This window comes from Populus nigra, chromosome 16, assembly GCF_951802175.1.
Source record: "Populus nigra chromosome 16, ddPopNigr1.1, whole genome shotgun sequence".
Taxonomy (NCBI): Eukaryota; Viridiplantae; Streptophyta; class Magnoliopsida; order Malpighiales; family Salicaceae; genus Populus; species Populus nigra.
The window spans coordinates 9,379,559-9,400,275 of record NC_084867.1 but is presented as its reverse complement, the minus strand read 5'-3'; the positions used below and the strand labels follow the sequence as shown (position 1 = coordinate 9,400,275).

Genomic DNA, 20,717 nt, shown 5'->3' with positions numbered 1-20,717 from the left:
AAAAAATAAAATAATCTAAATACATTAGCATGTCAAAATAAAATGATCTAAAAACATATAAATAAATAATTTAAAAACATGGTTGAACTGTAATACTAAACAGGGTCTATGTCATAGGCTTATACTAATGTATCAAATATTATATCGTTCTACTTGACAGTAATTCTTTTACTAGGATAATGGCTAGGTAAGAGGATCTATAAAATTCAGTGTGATTTGACATATATAGTTCTCATGCGGTCGTCAATTCAGTATATGTACATGTTAACTAACAAGCACTTACATATTAATTCTAGGTATTTCTCATACCTCAGCTTATGAAAATAACTTTTTTATTTCATAAAAAAGAATACAATATGTACCAATATCAATAACTCTAATTAATATCTAGTCTTTATAGAACATTAACTAGGAACATTTAGAAACAATGTTTTGATCTAACATAAATCCTATAATTATAACGACTTTATAATTTTCTTTGTAAAATATTTTTATCTCAATTATTATCTTACTCTAAATTCGTTAATAAAATATTAGATTCATCAATAAAATATTTGATGAATATTAAAGATAAATAAAGCTTTTATTAAAAATAAATATATTTAATGAGCAAAGTCAATGACATGTGTAATCAACCGATCGACTACATGACATATACATTAGCAATCTCCCACTTGCACTAAAGTCAATCACTCGTGTATCAAATACTATATCGCTCTAATTGATGATAATGTTCTCACTGTGACAATAGCTTAGTAAGAGGATCTACACGATTCTTTTTAGTGGGTACTTGCTCTATCTTTAAATACTTTCTTTTTATGATTCTTTAATCAAATAGAATTGTCTAAGTATATTTTTAGATCATTGATAAGACATTGGCTTCTTTGCTTGTGCAATTGCTCCATTATTATCACAATACATAGTTACTGAATAAACAATGATAGGAATCATACATAATTTAGTGATGAACTTCTTGATCCAAACAACCTCTTTTATCCCCTTGAACATAAAAGCGTATTCATTTTAGTTATAGAATCTATTTTGATCTTTTATTTAGAACTTTTCCAACCCAGCACTGTTATTTATAGTAAAATATAATTGGATTTTCTATTTTTAATATCTAATAATTACTAGTTTATCTCTTTCATAGATTAGAAAAACATTATCAGTTCTTCTCAAGTACTTAAAAATATTTTTAACTATCTTTAATGACTTTCACCATATTAGCATAGTATCTATTTATTATGCTCAAAATATAAGATATATTTGATCTTATACATAACATCACATGTATTATGGATCTTATATCTAAAATGTGAAATAATTCCCATCATATCTCTATAAATTTGTGTTTGAGGGAACATAATCTTGAAGATATGTATCATATGTGACATTGATAAATATCATCTTTTGAATTCATTCATGCTAAATTATTTTAGTAGCTTGTGTATATATATTGATTGAAACAATCCAAACAACCTTAATTTTAGATTTTTCTATTTTGATTTTTATTTCAAATATATAGGTTGCATTTTTCATATTCGTCATGAAAAAATTCTTGAACAACCAGATTTTTACTATCTAGAATAAAGAAATGTCATTTCATATTAATAATATGTTGTCTACATGAAAAAAACTGCATTCTCACTAACCTTTTTATAAACACAAGATTCATCCATATTTTTTATGAAATCAAAATGTTAGATTATCTTGTCAAAATAGATATTTCAACTCTTTAAAGTTTATTTAAGTTCATAAATAGATGATTATAGAATGCATATTTTATTTGCAAATTACTTAGATTAAAAAATTTCAAATTGTGTCACATACAAATCTTCTTAAAGATTTTTATTCTCGAAAACACTACGATATTTATTTACCAAATCTTATAATCATGGAAGGTAATTATAACATGTAAAATTCTTATAAATTTTAACATAGTTACCAGCAATAAATATAACATAATTTGAGAGAAACTCCTTTTTTTCAAAGGTTACATAAGATTAGACATAAGTGAAATTTGTATCTTTCTTCCTGGCATGATATGTAGTTGCTTTATTTTACTGTCCTTGAAGTGATGCGGGTGTCAAAGAGAAAGATAGGGAACAGGATATAGTTTTGTTCCTTTGCAGAGAAAAGGAGAAAGGGAAGGAGGCATTTGTGTACTGTCGTGTCTTTGATTGTCCTCTTTTTAGAGAGAGATCTACTTGCTTTTGTTCCTCGGGATCGCCAATAAATTCCTTGTGGTGTTCTATGCTTCTCCACGAGCACATGGCAACAGTTTTGATGGAGCTGGAACAGCAAAATTCTGGGGGCAATGTGTCCTACTGTCCTCCCTTGAGTATATATCAACTCTTTGTATTTTTCTTGAAGATTCGAGTTACACAAGTCGTAGCAGCCTCGAGGAAATTTATTTAAAAAACTGAAATCGCAGCTAAGATTATATATATATATATATAAAAAGATTGAACAAGGAAAAGGTCTGAGCAATTCCACAAAACAATAATTAATTCAACTTCAGAAATCATAAAGATGGTTGTCAATGAAATGGGAGAGGAGAGGAGAGGAGAGGAGAAATGGATGGATGGATGACATAAAGTTACGTATTTGTGCTGCTTCGCCTTGTGGTTTTGGGCTTATGGCCTGTTTTCAACCAAAAAAATGGGTATTTTTTTGGATAAAATGAAAGGAACATAACTAATCTGGGCTATATATACTGGATTTGGACCGCGGCAAAGATTAATGTCCACAATTCATTATGGTCCCTCAAACTCTGACACTTGATCAAATCAAACCCTTTATATCATTTTGGTTCAATTGAGCCCTCTAAAATATAATACCATTAGTCGACTCTTATAAGGGATTATGAATGGTCGCATATGCAAGAAAAAATGAAAAATTGTACATTAATTGAACTTAAACATAATAATTTCTTATGATCAAAGTTAAGGGTAAATTGAAATTGGAAATATTAGAATAGAAATCACGCAGCACACATATCACATAAATTACGGATTATTCTTATTGTAATTTATTTAATTATTAATATTTTCTAGAATTTATTAGAATTATAAATTAATAATAATTCTAAGATTTTTTTAGTCAATATCATTAGAATTCTCTAGTTTTTTTATTTCAAGAGTTATAATAACATTTTGACGATGAGAATTGATGAATAAGACTTAAGTGTTCTTGTAAGTTTTTTATGTTTGTTTTTAAGCATTAATAAATTTCATTATATGCTATGTGTCAGAACCAATTTAACTAAAAAGTTTAAATTATTAAGTGAAGTTCTAAAATATGATTTATATTATTATCTAATATACCCTCTTAATTGAAAATTATTTGAGCTTGACACTTATACAGGCTCATATTACCTTGTGTTTATTTTTTTATCAAATAAATAAGGATGGTGAGATTCAAACTCATGACCGCTTGATCATCAAGGCTCTGATATCATCTCAAAGAACTAATTTAACCTAAAATCTTAAGTTATTAGATGAAGTTCAAAAATATAAGTTCAAAAATCTTAAGGGTGCTCCGCTCCCTATTTCTCACACATGGACCTTGCCTGTATGCATGGAATTCGCAAGAAAGCTCAGCTTTTCCTTATAAAGAAGTGGCTAGACTTGTACCCTTAATTTTCGACTTGATTTTATGGTAAATATGACCTATTGTTATCTGTGGTCATTATATTTTCTCTAACTAATATGTCTGAAATTAGTCTATTATTTTCCCATGCCCAGTTATGATGATATGAGCTGGTATATCATAAATGTCATAGAACAGACAGACAGACAGACAGACAGCCCAGAAGATGAGAAGATGATCGTTAATTATATTGCTCCACTGTAATATCAACAAGGATATTATCCAAATTTCGAATTCGTTGATATATAGCTAATTAAAGAGTACTCCAGCATTATCACAAATCCTCCCCCAATTTAAGGTCAATCTGTCAAGCTGGTGATGTGCTCCCGATCAATCTATCTTTTTACTTTTATCTGTAAAATGGAGAGGAGAGGAAAAAAAAAACTCTCCTGTCTCTCTCTAGTCAAGGTCATGCCATGCATAAGATAAGTTCCAATAAAATTGGTTCACTAAAAAAGTGTATTGAACAATATTAACAAAACCTAATCAGCTTTGAAAAACACGTAGACACAATTACATTTTTATTATTTACCGGAATAATGTAATAATATATTTTTCTTTTAAACCCAAAAATATTGAAGTGGCTTTTGTGAATTGAGTGTTTTTTTTTATAAATTTTATTAGTTATTATTAAATTGATCAAGAATAAATAAATTTTTTTATATATTTAAAAAGCACAGTAAAATAACTACAATACTCTTAAAATAAAAAAAATAATTAAAATTGACATTCAAGAGCTTTTTTTATATTTTCACAATGGTTTTTCTCATTATTATTAGGTCAATTGAGAGCAATATTGTGTTTGCATAAATATAAGAGGTGAAAAGCACGTTAAACAATCAAAATGCAATTGAAAGCAAAAAAATAAATTAAAATTGGCTTCAAGGAGATTTTTCATATTTTCACAATAATTTTTTTTATTATTATCATGTTAGTTGACAAACAATTTAATATATATATATATATATATATATATATATAAAAAAGTAGTTGACACGTGTGACATTTTTCAATGACCTATTCCAATGACTTAAATACCTTTTCCATCATGTCATTGGAAGCATGTTGTGTCCTCTTCTTGATGGAGTGACACGTGTGGTTGGTGGTGACATGGTTTGTCATCTAATACTTTGTTTTCCCCTCTTTTTTCTCTATCCTCCACTCAAAATTCACATTAGTCATGCAATATTTCAGAGTTATTTTCGTAGTTAAGGGGATTTCCACTTCGGTTCATATTCTTTTAATTTTTTTATTTATGTTCTTGGCCCTTTGTAAAATGTTGATTTTTTTTTTTTAATTTCATTCTTCAATCCTAATTTGTGATATGCTTTCTTTTTTTATTCAATTTGGTCATCATTCTTTTGATATATTTTTTTGAGCCTTTTGTTAAATTTATTTTTCTTTTCAATTTCACTTTTCAATAAAAAATTTGTTTCTATTTCTTATTTCAATAGTGATGCTTATTCTTTTGATTGTTTTTTTCTTTTGTTAAATTGTTTTTACTTCTCAATTTCACCCTTCAACATTTGATTAATTGAAAATTAAGTTTCATGATTTTTCCAGATAGAGTGTTTTCAGTCTATTAACCAGGGTCATAGGTTTGAAAACTTTAAATGGTTTTTTTTTTAAGATAAGCTTTTGTGATATTCTTTGTTTTCTTTTCTATTAGGTTATCCTAGTCTGATATCTAGATCGTGGGTTTGGTGAAATGACTCATGTTAGCTCAACCCTGATTACCAGGATTACATATTTATCATGTTAATCTGAGTTGATTTGACTTGATTTTTTTAGTTCTTTTGTTTACATAACTTCATCCTTCCGTATTTAATAGGTATATTTTCTTTTGAAAAACAAATCTTTTTTTTACATGTTATCTTTAGCACCTTTTTTTAATTTGATACATTTATTGTTGGTATTTATTTTTTTTATTGTCAAATTAAAATAAAATCAATTTATTTAATTCAGGTCTAGGATCTTAAAAAAAAAAAATTAGGGCCGCCATGCAAACCCATTTTTTGTTCGACATTTAGAAATATCTGGGTCAAAATTAAATTCCTTTTTTCCGAATAATTAATGATTCCTTCTTTTGTATAATTAATGATGCACTCCTATATCAATCCTGTGTATTCGAAGAATCAATCCTTTTAGATGCTAGTTCTAAATTTCAATCTTATAAAGTCAAGGACGAGAGCAAGACTTTTTTAACATTTAATTTGCCCCTTAGGTTAGACAATAGAATGTTATTAATTATAAGCACCATAATTATAAGACACAATCAGGTTCAGCCTGGCTCAAAGTTCAGGTTATGGATAGTTTATCACTGTGGTTAATTGGAAAATGTTTTTGAAACAAATTTTAAAAAAATTTAATTTTTATTTTACTTTAAATTAATATATTTTTTATGTTTTTAGGTAATTTTAATATGCTGATGTTAAAAATAATTTTTAAAATAAAAAAAATATTATTTTAATATGTTTTGAAATAAAAAGTATTTTAAATAGGTTGGACAAGTGAATTTATGATTTAAAATAAAAACAAAAACCATGTTATATTGAGTTTTTAAAAATAACAAAACCAAGTCATTTTAGTTTTTTTTTTTTTAAAAAAAAACAGAACGATGAATTTGAAGTAAAGCCCGGGCTTGGACCGTGTTCTAGATTAGTGAATCATCAGGCTGGCCCGCTAGAGTAATGTTTTATAACTAAGATAAATACAACTAATTAAAACAATTAATAGAACTATTATTTTTGGTTACACAATTAATATAATGAATTAATGTTTAATGAAAAGCTTAATTAATTAATACTTGAGTTCTTTCCATGCTGTCCTTTCCCTCCGTATCCATGGCAATTGTGAAAGGCTCAATACAATCACCCTTCGCAACCCAAATGCCGTGGTTGTTTGACCCCTGAAAATAAAGTCAAAACTCCTGGGAAAACATTATTCATCCAAATTTAATGGTAATGTTCACTAGACATAAAAAATTAATGAATTGGTAATTAAAGATAGTGAGGTGTTTCACAATGCTCATGTATTATTATTAAATTGTTTCGGAACAATTTAATCTTTTTTATATTTTTAAATTATATGACTCAATTACCCTAAAAAAAATGTAACATTGATTTGTTTTTTAAAAAATAAAAAAGCTTTGTGGTTTTCTTCATTTTGTTTTTTCATGTTATCTTGATTTTATTTTATGAATTATATGTTTGACATGTTAACCTGAATTGACTTAATATTTTTTATAAGGTTGATTTTTTTAAAAGGGATTTTATTTATTTTTAACATTATTTTTTACAAAAAAAAAAGAAAAAAGTAATCCAACCTAGAAGTATAGTGTTAGTCAATGTCTAGTTCATAAGAACTAATTAAAGAGGGGAAATTAATGTTCCCCTCCTTATAAAATACTGTTATTTGGAATAATACTATTTTTTTGAATTTTAATTTTGTTTTTTGAATTTTATTATTTAACATTAAATTTATTAGTGCTTGAACTTCATAATTTATTTCAGCATACTTTTTTATGAAGTTATCTGAATCTCATAACCTAAGTCACGAGTTTTGTGGGTTAACTCGGTTGACTTAGGTTTTTTTGTTATTTTTAGTAATTGAATTTTTTTTTCAATTTAATCTTTCATCATTAGGAATTAAGCTTTATAATTTATTTTGATTTACTTTTTATGAATTTATCTTAATTTTATGCCGTGAGTCAAGGGTTTCACGGGTTAAACTGAGTTAACCCAAGTCTTTTTTTTTTATCCTTTTGTAATTGAATTTTTTTTTTAATTTCATCATTTAATGTTAGATTAATTAAAAATTAAAATTTGTAATATGTTTTGATTTGTTTTTTATGAGGTTATCTCGGTTTCATGGTTTAGGTTTAACATGTTAACAAAGGTTGACTCAGGGTTTTTTTTCATCTTTTAATTGATTTTTTTAATTTTATTATTCAACATTGGATTGATTAAGAACTGAGCTTCAATATTTTTTTTTATTTTTTTTGTAAGATTATCATAATCTCATAAACTGAGTCATAGATTTTATATGTTAACATAGGTTGATCCAATCGATCCAATATGTTGTTGTCTTAATATTCTTTTTAAAAAAGATATCGTCTTGAATTTTTTTATAGTCAAATTATGTTTTTGTTTTCTAGTTATTCAGGTTACTTTTGAACATGTCAAGTTAACAGGGACATATCGGATTAATCTATACACAATACTTGAATATTTTTTTTAAAAAAAATAATCTGACCTACAACGTAATGCGAATAAATAATCTAGTTTGTTTCTATATATGTTTGTCAACAATCATAGTTAAGTTTCTTTTTATAAATATAATGATATTTAAGTTGAACATTAGTCCAGAATAAAAAAAAAAGTTTATAAATAAATAACTTTGATGTTTTAAATATAATCATTACTGAAGGTTTTACCGCTACACCTTTCCAAAGGTTGATATGTCGAAATAATGTTATTACACATAAAAAAAAAAATTAATTCAACCACTTTCTTCTTTAATTTTAGCTTTTTTTAAGAGAATATAAATTGTTATATTTCTAATCTTATTATTGATTTTGAATTCAAACATTTGAATTAAATTAGAAAAATAAAATAATAAGCTAAATTATTTTCATTTTTTTCATACACTAAATCATAATTATTTAATTTGAATTCAACAAACTTAATAACCTGATAATGGATCCAATCTCACTTTTTCTTTCTCTTCAAATCTTACCGAGATAAATCCTCATTTATTATAATTTAATGTCTTAACCTAATTACTCTGTGATGTTTTCTTTTCAAAAGTTTGACTTTTTCTCTTTTTTAAAAAAAATCTATCTTCTTATTTCTATTTTTATTTTTACTTTGATTGAATGTTTTTTTATTTTTTTCTATCAATTTTTTCTTTTAATATTTTGTTGATTTTGAATTGATCATTATAATTTGTTTTGGTTTGTTTTTTTTTTAGGTTATCGCAATCTCAAATAAACATCTCGACATTTGATTGATACTCAATTTTACAAATTTTTATTTTTGTTATTATATTATTAAATAAAAAATAATTTTTTTAAAAATTTTTTAAACCTGATGAAGTCCACGATCCGAGCTGCGAGTTTGGTGAGTTAAACTGTGAAGCCTAGATCAATCTAATATGTCGTTGTCTCAATATAACAAAAATTCATATAGATATTTTTTGTAATGTTAAACCATATTTTTACTAATCATTCGGGTTACCTTTGGACCTAACAAGTCAATTGAGTCAAGATTTAATAACAATGTTATATAAAAGCAACTCTTATCCGTGTTAATTTTAAACCTGAGTTAGGCAAAAAGTCAAGTTTGAAGGTTTCAAAATTAACTCGACGGGTCAGATTTAATAACAATGTTATATAGTTTTCATTTTTAATAGAAAATCCATTTCCAATTTTTTTTTCTTTCGAATGAATCCTTTTTATTTTATCATTTAATATTTGAATGATTTTGAATTGAATTTCATAATTTGTTTCGGTTTGCTTTATATAAAGTTATTACAATCTAAAAAAAAACATCATAGTATTTGGCTAATGTTTAATTTTGTGAGCATCTAATTTTGTTATTATATCATTAAGCAAAAAATAGTTTTAAAAAACAAAGTTATTAAACCTAGTGAAGTTCATGATCTAAGTTGTGGGTTTGACTGGTTAAGTCACAAGGCCCAAGTCAATCTAAGATGTTACCGTCTCAATATTAAAAAAAATTATCACTTTGAATTTTTTTAAAAAAGTTAAACCACACTTTTTACTGGTCGTTCAAGAGTTGTTTTTCAACTCATCAAGTCGATTAGGTTACGTCGGGGAACTCCTACACAAGTTTATTTTTAATCCAAACTAGATAAAAAATCAGGTCGAGAATTTAAAATTAACCCGTTGAATATTTTTTGTAACAATACCTAATAATTCTGTGTAGCCTTGATAATTTTTTGTTTACATATTTTTTTTAATCCTTTACACAATACAGTTTCCTAGTTAACTAATTCAAGTGTCTCTTCCTCCTCCACCCATGAAAAGAAAAAATTCATATGATAGTCACTGGAGGCTTACATGGTTGTTAACTTCAGGGTCCATGGGATTAGTCGAGGTACGCACAAACTGGCCCGAACACCCACGTTAAACTAAAACAAAATAATAAAAAAAAACCATGAGGAGTATAGCTTAACTAGGTCAGGTCTTTGGTTTGCTTTGCAGAGATCACTAGATCGAGTGTCAGTAACCTCAAGGCTATTGGAAGCTTACCTAGTCGTTAACTTTAGGGTCTTGAGAGATTAATTAAAATGTACGTAAATTAGCTCGTATATCTATGATTAAAAAAATATCATTACTTGAAAAAAAAAACACAAAAACATAAACCTCGCGATTTGTACTTGTAAAAAAAGACACATCATCATGAATCAAACAAGTGAGAACATATAAAGAGAAACGAAAACAAAACACATAATGAAAAAGATAAGATTTATTGTTAATAATAATTAATGAACTTGTCTATACAATTTAGGGCCTATTTGTAACTTTTGTCTGTATCTCGATGTGCACAATTTAGAGATGCTGAGGGATTTAGATTAAATTTTTTTTTTTAAAAAAAGGACAATCCTGTAGATGCCGAATTCCATGATGAATTAAAACCAATATAATCTATATAGATTATACTTTTTTACAATGGGTCCTGATTCACACCCGTCATCATCAGTGATCATAATCTTAAAGCCTTGTCCACTTGTGATCCTTAACAATTAGTGCTATGTATCATTTATTCATGAGTGAATAGATTACCTGAAGAATATAAGAGAGAGGGAGAAACAAGTTAAATGTCCTCCTAAAATTTATTAGGATGTTCATGGCTTGATCAGGAAGTGTGCCTGTGCTGTATTCTGACAATTCCATGCTGGAAAATGATGTTTTCCGTGTTCATCCTCTGCTAGAAATCTAGTGGAGATCAAGCAAATGAGTGGCTAAAGAAATGTACATGGCCAAAATATTTTCATACAAGTAATTAACTTGATGATAGACAATGATGTAATTAATAGTGATAGAAAGGAGAGTAAGCATTCATAGTTTGTCAATAAATATTATTCCGAAGCATTTTAATGAAAATTATATATATATAATCAGTAAAGCATCTTAATATATATTTTTAATCTATTAATAACAAATTCAAGCCGCAACTCAGTCTGTCAAGTCATGAGTGGAAACCTAGATGTCGCGGGTTCCAGAGGTAGAGTGAGAATTTATTTTTATAATTATGGGAGACAACATGTCGGTTTTTTAATTTTTTTTTAATAGTTGTTCAGCTCTTTAGTAAAAAATAATTATAACATAGCCAAGTTTATCTTTATGAAAGAAGATAAATTTAAAACTGTTATATTTTCAGGTTTAATAATAATATATAAAAAAATTCATACATATGGAAAAGAAAGAGCCACTTGGGTAAATAAGGTAAGGAATCCATTATTCTTTAAAAATTAATCATTTTTCATAAGTATTACAAAACAAATATAAAAAAATCAAAGCACACCTGCATGTGTATGGTATCTAATTACTGAACAATATACAACGGATATAGCAATTAGCCCTTACAAAAACTGAGCAAATTGCATAAAATTCCAGGAGGAAAAAAATATTATCCTCGCTTTGTAATGTATGTATGATGTATTTACAGTAAAAAAAATATAGGAATAGAATCTACGATGAACAAAAGTTACCACACATGAACTGGTCGTTCACATGGAACTACTGAAGCAATCCTTCCTGAAGAGCTTGTTTCATGAAATTTATGTAGAGTTTTTATCAGAGCACGAGCCTTACTTCTACCATGAGGAGTCCCATCTGTTAGAAGTGAATATAGTGAACTCATGAGAGAATGGTCCTTGGCTAAAATCGCAATCGCTTCTGCACCACCGTTTTTGCACAAACTTAGCAGAACAGTAACGCAATACTCCCGGGCAGCTCTAGATGGCGAAGATTGCAAAATCCTTGGGATTGTAGATAAAGCCGAAGTTTGCAGGATTGCTAATGTTCCGTCAACACTTTCGGCTATGGCTGCAAGAACTGCTACTGAATCTGCTATAAGTTCATCGTTATCTGAGGAAGATAAAATATCCATCAGCAATGGAATGGTACCGGATGCAAGCACCCTTGGGTGGTTCCCTGAGTGTAAAAGTAGCCCGAAAATTGCCACAACTCCATTCTTTTTGCCACAAGTGGTCCCATCTTTGATCAGTTCCACGAGGGTCGGAACTACTTCAGGTGTTTCTCCAATCAGTTTCCGATATGCCTTCACTGAAGCAAGGTAAAAGATTGTGGCGGCTGCCATTTGCTTTGCTTCCAAACTCAATCCCCTTTGAAGAACTGCAAGAATCGGCTGCAATCCACCGCTCTCAATGATCTCTTTCTTACCACAAGTATGCTTTGAGAGCTTCAATAGAGCTGAGATAGCAATCTCTTGAGCATAGCGTTCACAAGAAGAAGATAGAAGGTTTATGAGAGGTAAGATTGTGCCCGCTTCAATCAAGCAAGATCGATTAAAAATGTTCGATTTTGCAAGCAACCGAATTTCATAAGCAGCCTTTGTTTTCTGCTCTCTTGAACCGAAAACTAGCCTTCTTGCAAGAAACCTCGAGAGGAATTTCATTTCCTCTGCTGCTGCAGGACTACCTGGAGAGATAGTCCTGGCTATGTCTCGACTTTGGCTTCCTGAATTGGATGCACAAATGCCAACATCGGTGCAGAACTGTTGGATTAGCTTCCGGAGAGTGGTGTTGGGGACAAACTCTGTGCTTGTCAGCCTCTCACCTGTTTTGGGACAGGTCATATTTCCAGCTTGGAGCCATCTTTGAATCGAAGACCGATCATAAGTCTGCCCAGTTGATACAGTTACCGGATCAGTCATCAGCTCAAGTGAAATCGGGCATCGAAAATCTTCAGTATTTATGCAACTAGGGGCCTCAATGCCGTGCCTTGCATCGCTTTTATCATTGTTGCGATGATTCCAGGTCTCAAAAATCACTCCCCTGCAATAGCTCATTAACCCCAACAAGCTGCTTAGAAATGGGACCTCTCTTTCTTTACAATCTGAGCACTGAAAACCAATTTGTTCTTCCAAGAACTTGATTTCCTTGTTACAGTCATTCCAGTTTCTAATCTCTAGATGATCAAGAACCCGTTTCATAAAGCTGGAATCAGGCTCAGTCCCCTTCTCAAAATGATCTACTATCGAGAACACTTGTTTCAATGCCCATTCATCTTCAGGGTCTACCTCAACTTTAGCGTTACGTGCTTGCTTTCCTACTAATTCTACCAACTCCTTCACTTCACCACCAACATCAATCAAACTCAATGGCAAAACATCAAGAGCTGTCGCAATTGCTCGAATTAGTGCTCGAAACTGCGTGGAAACTATTTGAAACTTGATTAGAATCCATAGTTTTGCACCTTCACGCGTACAATCTTCCAACAAGAACTGGACCTTCTGAAAGGCAAGGTGGAGCTCGGAGAAGCAAAGAACAACCGAATCAGAAAGAGCCAATCTACGGTCCCTTGTTTCCTCGAAAAATAGAAGAAGAAGACCGATTTGTCGAATGGTTTGGCGGGCATTTTTCCTTTGTGTAGCAAACAACTTTGATTGGTAATTGCATATGCTTTGAGAGAGATTGATTAAAGAATTGAGAAGGGTTGCCGGGGAGATGGCTTCACAAGGATGAACCGCCGGAAATGTGAGAATCCGGCGATCAGTTTGGTCAAAATTTTGAATCATTTGAAGTGAAAAACAGAAAGGAGGATCCTCTGTATTTACTCTGCTCTGTTTTGGATGGGTTTTCTTCCTTTTCTTTTTGCTGGGTTGAAACTTGGGAGTTGAGAGAACTATGATTGAATTTGTCCTTATATAGGAGTGGGAGTAACTAGGAAGTCTGGCTGGACACGTGTTGAAAGATCAAGCTTCTAAGCACCTGTGATGACGGCTACATTCGACATTAGAAATGCAAGAACACGTGTAGACACGTGGATAGATGGGGTTGGGCAAGAGCTGCTTCTTGGATCATGGTTATTTATTTTGGACAGGGCTGCGGGTGTACAGACATGATAGAGTAAGATGATAACTGGTGGGTCCTACAAACCGCCTAAGGACACGTGGGTGAATGAGAGGACGACATGTTACTTGGGGAACGGGGAGTCAATTATTCAAAACAATGAAGGAGGATGGTGATGACTTAGAGATATTATTATTGTGGCTTTTTTTTTATATAGGAAATATCGTGCACTCGAGGTAGCAAGGAGGAGACTTCATATGATGACCGTTGACTTCAATCTTTGTTTCATATGATCCTTGAAAGAAAAGTTAGTTTATATATATATATATATATATGGTGTATATAATGGGAGCACTTGTGCAGATAATTGGACTTGCTTTTATTATTATTATTATTGGATATGGGAAATAAATTTTATTGTGAACATACCAATTTGGATAAATCAATCAACTTAAAAATAGATTGAAGAAGAATTAAATTTCAATCAAAGAATATTGTGATGGTGATAAAAATTAAAAAATAAATAAAGAAGAAGATGAAGATGAGGTGAGCTCAGTTAGGCCTTGGCTCAACTGAGTCTCCACACTCGATTGGTCCTAGACTTAACCAAGTTCATAATATTTTCGCAAACTCCTCAATTCTTATTTTTTTAGCTAGTCACTTCTTGTTTGGATTCTATTATAAGAACTGTAAGCTCTGTATATAAAGTATATTTTTTTATATGTAAAGAGTAATATGTTGATTACAATTCACAAAGACTCTACTCTGACTGAGCTTGTTTCTCCTTACAAGTGGTAATTATCTCCCGATAAATATGTATCAAAGAATTGATTATCTACTCGTGTTATCCTTCCTCTCTTCAGAGAGCTAATACTTGACTTTGAATATTCAAATTTTTATTTTGTTAATAGTGATAAAAATAATAAAGGATAATGATAAGAGATCAACATTCTTTTACTCACATGGAGAGCGTCATTCAAGTTATTAGTCATTAGATTGGACATATTATCTCCTTTGAACCGTTGAATATTTCAAGAAAACTTAGTTATTCTAGTAATAATATGTATTTTGACGATGACTATCAACAATTAAAGGATTATCTCTAAATATGAAGTCATGAAGTCTTTCTCCCTGTTGGTGTATATTTCTTCTAAAAAAGGTTGGAATTTTACTAAGGAACCTACTTCTAACTATTTCCATGTCAATATTAGCATTCATATCCCCACTTTTCTGTTGAGTTTTGCCAATTACCTCTACTTCAGATTCTTTTATAGTCTCTTCCTTCTCCTGAGATTCTTTTTCCTAAGACTCTTCCTCTTCCTCCTCTTTAGTTGTCTTAAAGAGTGGGGTTTGCCTGTAAACAAGATAGATAAATATCAGTATAATAACTATATTACACATAATACAAGGAAAATGACAACATATCTCTTGTACCATACATATTATTGTCTAGAGAATACCCTTCGACCAACCAAATAAGGTAATATTGACAGTTATCAACAAGATTTCAGAACTTATTCTCCTCATTTAGACTCACTCCTCCAAGTTTTTACTAATAGTGATTTGCCTTGAAAAATATCTTTCAAAGGATTTTGTGTTCTTCTCCTAAAAAAAATGTAAAGCCATGCCATACTTTTTGAGCTTAAGGAGAACTAAACAAAACTATAGTAATATTTAAATAGGTCAACAATAGGATTTGAGCCCTTAAGTCTTAAATATTTGTCAAAAGATGTTATAGTCATCCATTTATTTAGGTGGAATTGACTCACATATAGGTTATAGTAGAAAAATATATCTCTAACAAAACTAGATTAGGGAACAAAACACTTAATCTTAAACATGCACATAGGTTCCATGATCTCAAAATCTCTAGTTGTTGTCTCTAGTGTTCTATTTATTATTTCGCGGGGAAGTGGATTCCTAGCATTATACCTCGCCCTTGTGTAAGTGTTAGTTGAGTAATAGCATTAGTAGCAACAATGCTCCTATATGGATCATGTGGTTAAGATGGGTTAGATGTAGGTGTAAAGGACTAATGTACCCTATAAGAAGATCTATTGCCTCTACTCCCACTAATGTGATATGAAGGATTAACTCACTCACTCCCTATTATCGAAGGAAAGAAGAATGTGATGCTTAACTAAAGAAGAAGTAATGGCTATTTATAAAAGTGATTCTATTGATAATCATTAAAGTGATTCTAGGATGCCTAAGTAAAATGGTGAAGAGATATAACAAGATTCCTTAGATAATTGTATCAACATCGTGGACCAAGATTCTCCAGTATTATCACGTACACACCAATGTGAAAGATATTCTATGATTCTTGACATGGTCGCCGACTTTATTCCCACAAATTTTAGCCATAACATAACCAACTTTACCAGTTAGTTCACACAATTCCTTGTATATATCATCTTTATTTATTTCTCCCCCTCCATATGGCTTTCTGATAAGGTAGTTTTTTTTTGTTTTACAATACTCTATCAAGAATTTACTTGAGGGGCAATTGATAAAGATAAAAAAAATAATGAAGATGAAGATCAGGTGAACTCGGTTGGGCCTTAGACCAATCGAGACTCACACTCAACCCAACTGAGCTCTCCTTCTCCTCCCTCTCCTATTAATCTCTTTTTATTATTACAAGCTACAAGTCTACAACTCTATATGAAGATATAACAGAGAAATAAGGTTTCCACCTTGAAGAGCTGAAAGGTTTTTTTATGGATATTATCTAGATTTTTTCATGTTTTTCAGCATATAAAATGTCAGGTTTTAGTAAGAGTAAGAGGACTCTTTCAACCCAAGACAAAGAAAAAAAATATATTACTCTCTCTACTTATTGTCTTTACATTATCACTACCTAAAATCCCTAAACTGATTTTGACATTGAAGGGTTTTTTTGAGATAACACCCTTATCTAAACGACTATCATCCATAACCTTAGATTCAATGAAGTTTTTTCAAGTTTTATAAGATGGTTTAAACTATAAAAAAAACATAAAATTCGATAAATTATGTATCCAACAAAAACCACAAGGTGGTATTTTTGACACAAGTGTATATATATGGTTACGTTTTTTTTCCGCTAGCTTTTGTGTTTGCAGTGAAACACATGCAACAAGGTGTTTGGTAACAAACCAAACTGCGTTTTATGCTACTGAGCCCACTAAAAAATTGAATTTAAAACGCAGTTTTTGTGCAGCAGTTTTTACATGTTTTTTTAACTGAGTTTCGTAAAAATTATAACCCTATTTGTTTTTGCGTTTCAAAAGCGCTTTTGAAAAAATTAAAAAAAATTTATTTTTTTATTTGCTTCAAATTAATATTTTTTTGTATTTTTAGATCATTTTGATGCGCTGATATCAAAAATAATTTTTAAGAATAAAAAAATACTATTTTAATGTATTTTCAAGTAAAAAAAGCAACTGCAACCACACTTTCAAACACAACTACCAAACATTTTATACATGCTTTTGTTATACACAAATTTCAACCATAATTTTTACTAAACACATATCTAAATTAAATTAATCATTGATAATCATATTTTTTTAACAATCACAAAAACTATCTCAAAAACAAAAACATTCACATAATGTAAAGACTAAAAGAGCGTGGATAATTTGGATGAAACTTATTCATGTTGATTAAAAAAAATTTCTTGCACCTAAGAACCACAACGACTATTCTAAAGCATGGAAAGTCAACTTGCATGGAGAGTTATACACACATGGTTTCGGTCAATAATACCCCAGCTAGCTCTGTCAGCAAGGCCGCCCGCCAAGGCTAGCTCTACTGCCCATGCAAGGGTGCATGCTGCTCTACAGTTTCCCAGGAAGGTCGACAGCATCACTCACTCTTTTGTTGTTATTATAATATTTATTACTTGTTTAATGAATTAAAGGGGAAAATACAAATAAATGCAGAAATTAATCCTTTTCAGGTTTTTTTGTGACTAAAAATATTTTTTCTAGAATTTTCCAAGGTGAGAATCTTTGACTCTCGGGAAGGTTTCACGTCTCGTGCGTGACTTGTAACCACCACAGGCTTCGATATTTCACTAATCGTTCTCATCTGTGGACACAAACTTTCCTATTAATTGCTGTCTTTTTTAAAAAATAAAAAACGTATTATTTTAATATATTTTTAATAAAAAATAATCATTGCACATTTCGTATATATCTAGATAGACAAAGCATGATGTTGACCAATGAGAGGACTGGTTTGAACGTGGGCCAATCATTTCATGACAAATATTACGCGCTAGCCCTCTCAGCATTGATTATGAACGTGGAAGGTTATGGTACATGCACTCTTCAATTTAGTACGCGTATGTATCTAGTCAAACTGTCAAGTCTTAGTCCTCTAGTACAGAGAGACACTCAAAGAAACAGTCTCTTTTTTAGCCGTGTCCGGTCAAGTAAAAATCTTTCTACTCGTTTATTTTTTTCAATTTATTTTTAATATTAATATATTAAAATAATTAAAAAATATTTTGAAGTAAAATAATATTTTAAAATTTATTAAAAAAAAGTAGTTTGGTAACATGTAAGAATCAAGTGATCCAATTAGCATTAATTAGAAACATGTTCAATTTATTTCATCTTCCTCTCTAAGAACTCGAAGGAGATCGAGTATTAATGTTTTATTTATCGAAGAACACTTTAATCAAATAATTAAAATAAGTTATTGTTTGACTTAGCTGAATTATTCCGGTGATATTGTTGGCTTACAGACTTAATCATTGAGTTAATAACTAGTTTTTTTTTTGTTGTAACTATAGCTCTGTAAGTGTTGCTTTGGGATAATATTTCAACTGAAGGTTTTTTTAAAATTTTAAGTTTTTTTATTTTAAATTAATATTTTTAAATTGTTTTGACGTATTGATGTTAATAATAAATTTTAAAAAATAAAAAAAATATTATTTTAATTCATTTTTAAATAAAAAACACTTTAAAAAACAACAACTATTACTTTTCCAAACACTCTTTAGTATTATGGTAGCTTTCGTGATTGTGATTTGAAAAAAGTTGTTTTATAAAAAGTACTTTTAGTGAAGATTAATTTGAAAAAATATATGTTTGGTTAAAACTGTGGTTGAAATTGAGATTGAACAAAAAATAGTTTAATGTGTTTGGTTAAGAATGCTTTTTAAATTGAGGTTATAAAATAACTAAAAAAACATATATTAATATTGATGGTTTTTAATTGAAATATTGTTGATTTAATTATTACTATTACATCATGAAATACACAATACTTTATATAAAGTATTTTTTATTATTTCATTAAACTATTTGCAATTCTATCATGTATGAAATTCATCCGACAAGGACTACAGGTTTTATGGCTTCTTGAGCGTGCAACAATATTAGATAAAATATCATCAAGAATAAAATTATGATTGCGATCAAATTCTGCAAATGTTACGTAATCATGGGATCTTATTCTAATGTAATTATGTAGTGTCATATTAAACACTAGTTTTTCAAATAAAACACGATACCTGAGAAATTTTGTTGAATTTTTTTATTTTACTATATCGGACCCAATCCAATACATTTAGGTTTGGTCCGGAACCTATCCGGCCCAGAACAGTGGAGACCTCTCCACTATTCATGTGAATAATGAATTAATTAACTCTCCATCTCTTCACTGTGTGGAGAGTGAATTAATTCACTCTTCACTATTCACGTGAACAATAAAAAATGAATTAATTCACTCGTCATTGTCACATGAAAAGTGGAGGCTCGGCTGCTGTTTGCAAAGCATAGAAATTATGTTTTTATTAAATTGGAGCCGCAATTTATAGTGGGTCCTATCAAAATAAAATTTTATTTTTAACTTAACTAAATATTAATATTTATAAATGATTATTAACCTTACTTGTAATCACAGTATCAACCAATCATTAAGCACTCAATCAATCACAGCCCGCAGATTTAAGAAGAATGATGTTAACTGTTAAGTTAAAGTTAAAGCCTTGAAGTTTTGAAATGGGAAAATTTTGAAAAAATAAATAAAAAATAAAAGGAAGAACCCAACTGTTTTTCCAATTTTGTCTGTTGCTGCATTGATTCTCTAGGTTTCTTCTATTGAAAAATTAAACTCTATTATTTAACTAATGTTTAGTAATATTATATTATATGGATCCTCATCATTTATTATATGCAACGTGAATGATTCCCTCATTGTGATTGGTTTGAGTTAAAGCATCAAATAAGTTATATATTATAACGATTTGATATAATTTATCTATATACAATTATTTGTTGGGAGAATTATTAAATAAAACCAATTTAAAACACTTCCAGGATAATAAAAATAACTTAAGGTTGGTGTCACTCTTTATTTTTAAGGCTAAGTTTTCCTTCTATATTAAATGCAAACTATCTTTGTCGCACATATGCATAGGGTGTTATGGTGTTGGGATTAAAAAATCATCATCTAATTATTTGGTTTAGGGTTACTAAAAGATCTAGATGGACTAGTCTTATCTGAAATTTCAAGATAAGACACTGGTTATGGTTAGAGAATAAATAAGTATCCCTGGCACATCTTACCTAAAGTAAACTGCATTATGTAGTCTGGATATGGTTTAAAGGTATTGATGAGTTCCTAACCGGTGGTCCGTCTATGACTCAGAATGAAGATTTATACTCATGAATAAATCTGACATTTTGAATTTATTATGAGCTCGTATGCTGAAATAATTTTTTATAGAAAGACTCTATGTAAGTGTCATGGCAGGGTTCATCTATCCTGAAAGGCAAAAGTATTTTTCACAAACCATATATTGTGATGAAAATTACTCTCAATTAAAATTAGTGAATACCAAAATGATTCTGAGAGTTTTCTAGTCAACTCCTGATACTTAAATACCATCTGCCTACTGGTAGATCCAATATTTATACTAAAATATTACCATTAATTCTAAAAATTAAAATTTTTATGGTTATTGAAATATTGATCAAATTCTTAAGAAATTTTACAAGCTTATT

The 20,717-nt window shown here is 29.7% G+C and overlaps 1 protein-coding gene across 1 annotated transcript; it reads right to left on the bottom strand.

Annotated features, from left to right (window-relative positions):
* Positions 1 to 11,182: 11,182 nt before the first annotated feature.
* On the bottom strand, positions 11,183 to 13,559 carry LOC133675227 (U-box domain-containing protein 19-like). Its single transcript, XM_062096542.1, has one exon. The coding sequence runs from the start codon at positions 13,437 to 13,439 to the stop codon at positions 11,385 to 11,387; it is 2,055 nt and encodes a 684-aa protein (XP_061952526.1). The 5' UTR covers positions 13,440 to 13,559; the 3' UTR covers positions 11,183 to 11,384.
* Between the last annotated feature and the right edge of the window lie 7,158 nt (positions 13,560 to 20,717).

Bases quoted from the DNA above. Each gene is read 5' to 3' on its own strand.
- LOC133675227 (XM_062096542.1), bottom strand. From the start codon at position 13,439: ATGATTCAAAATTTTGACCAAACTGATCGCCGGATTCTCACATTTCCG.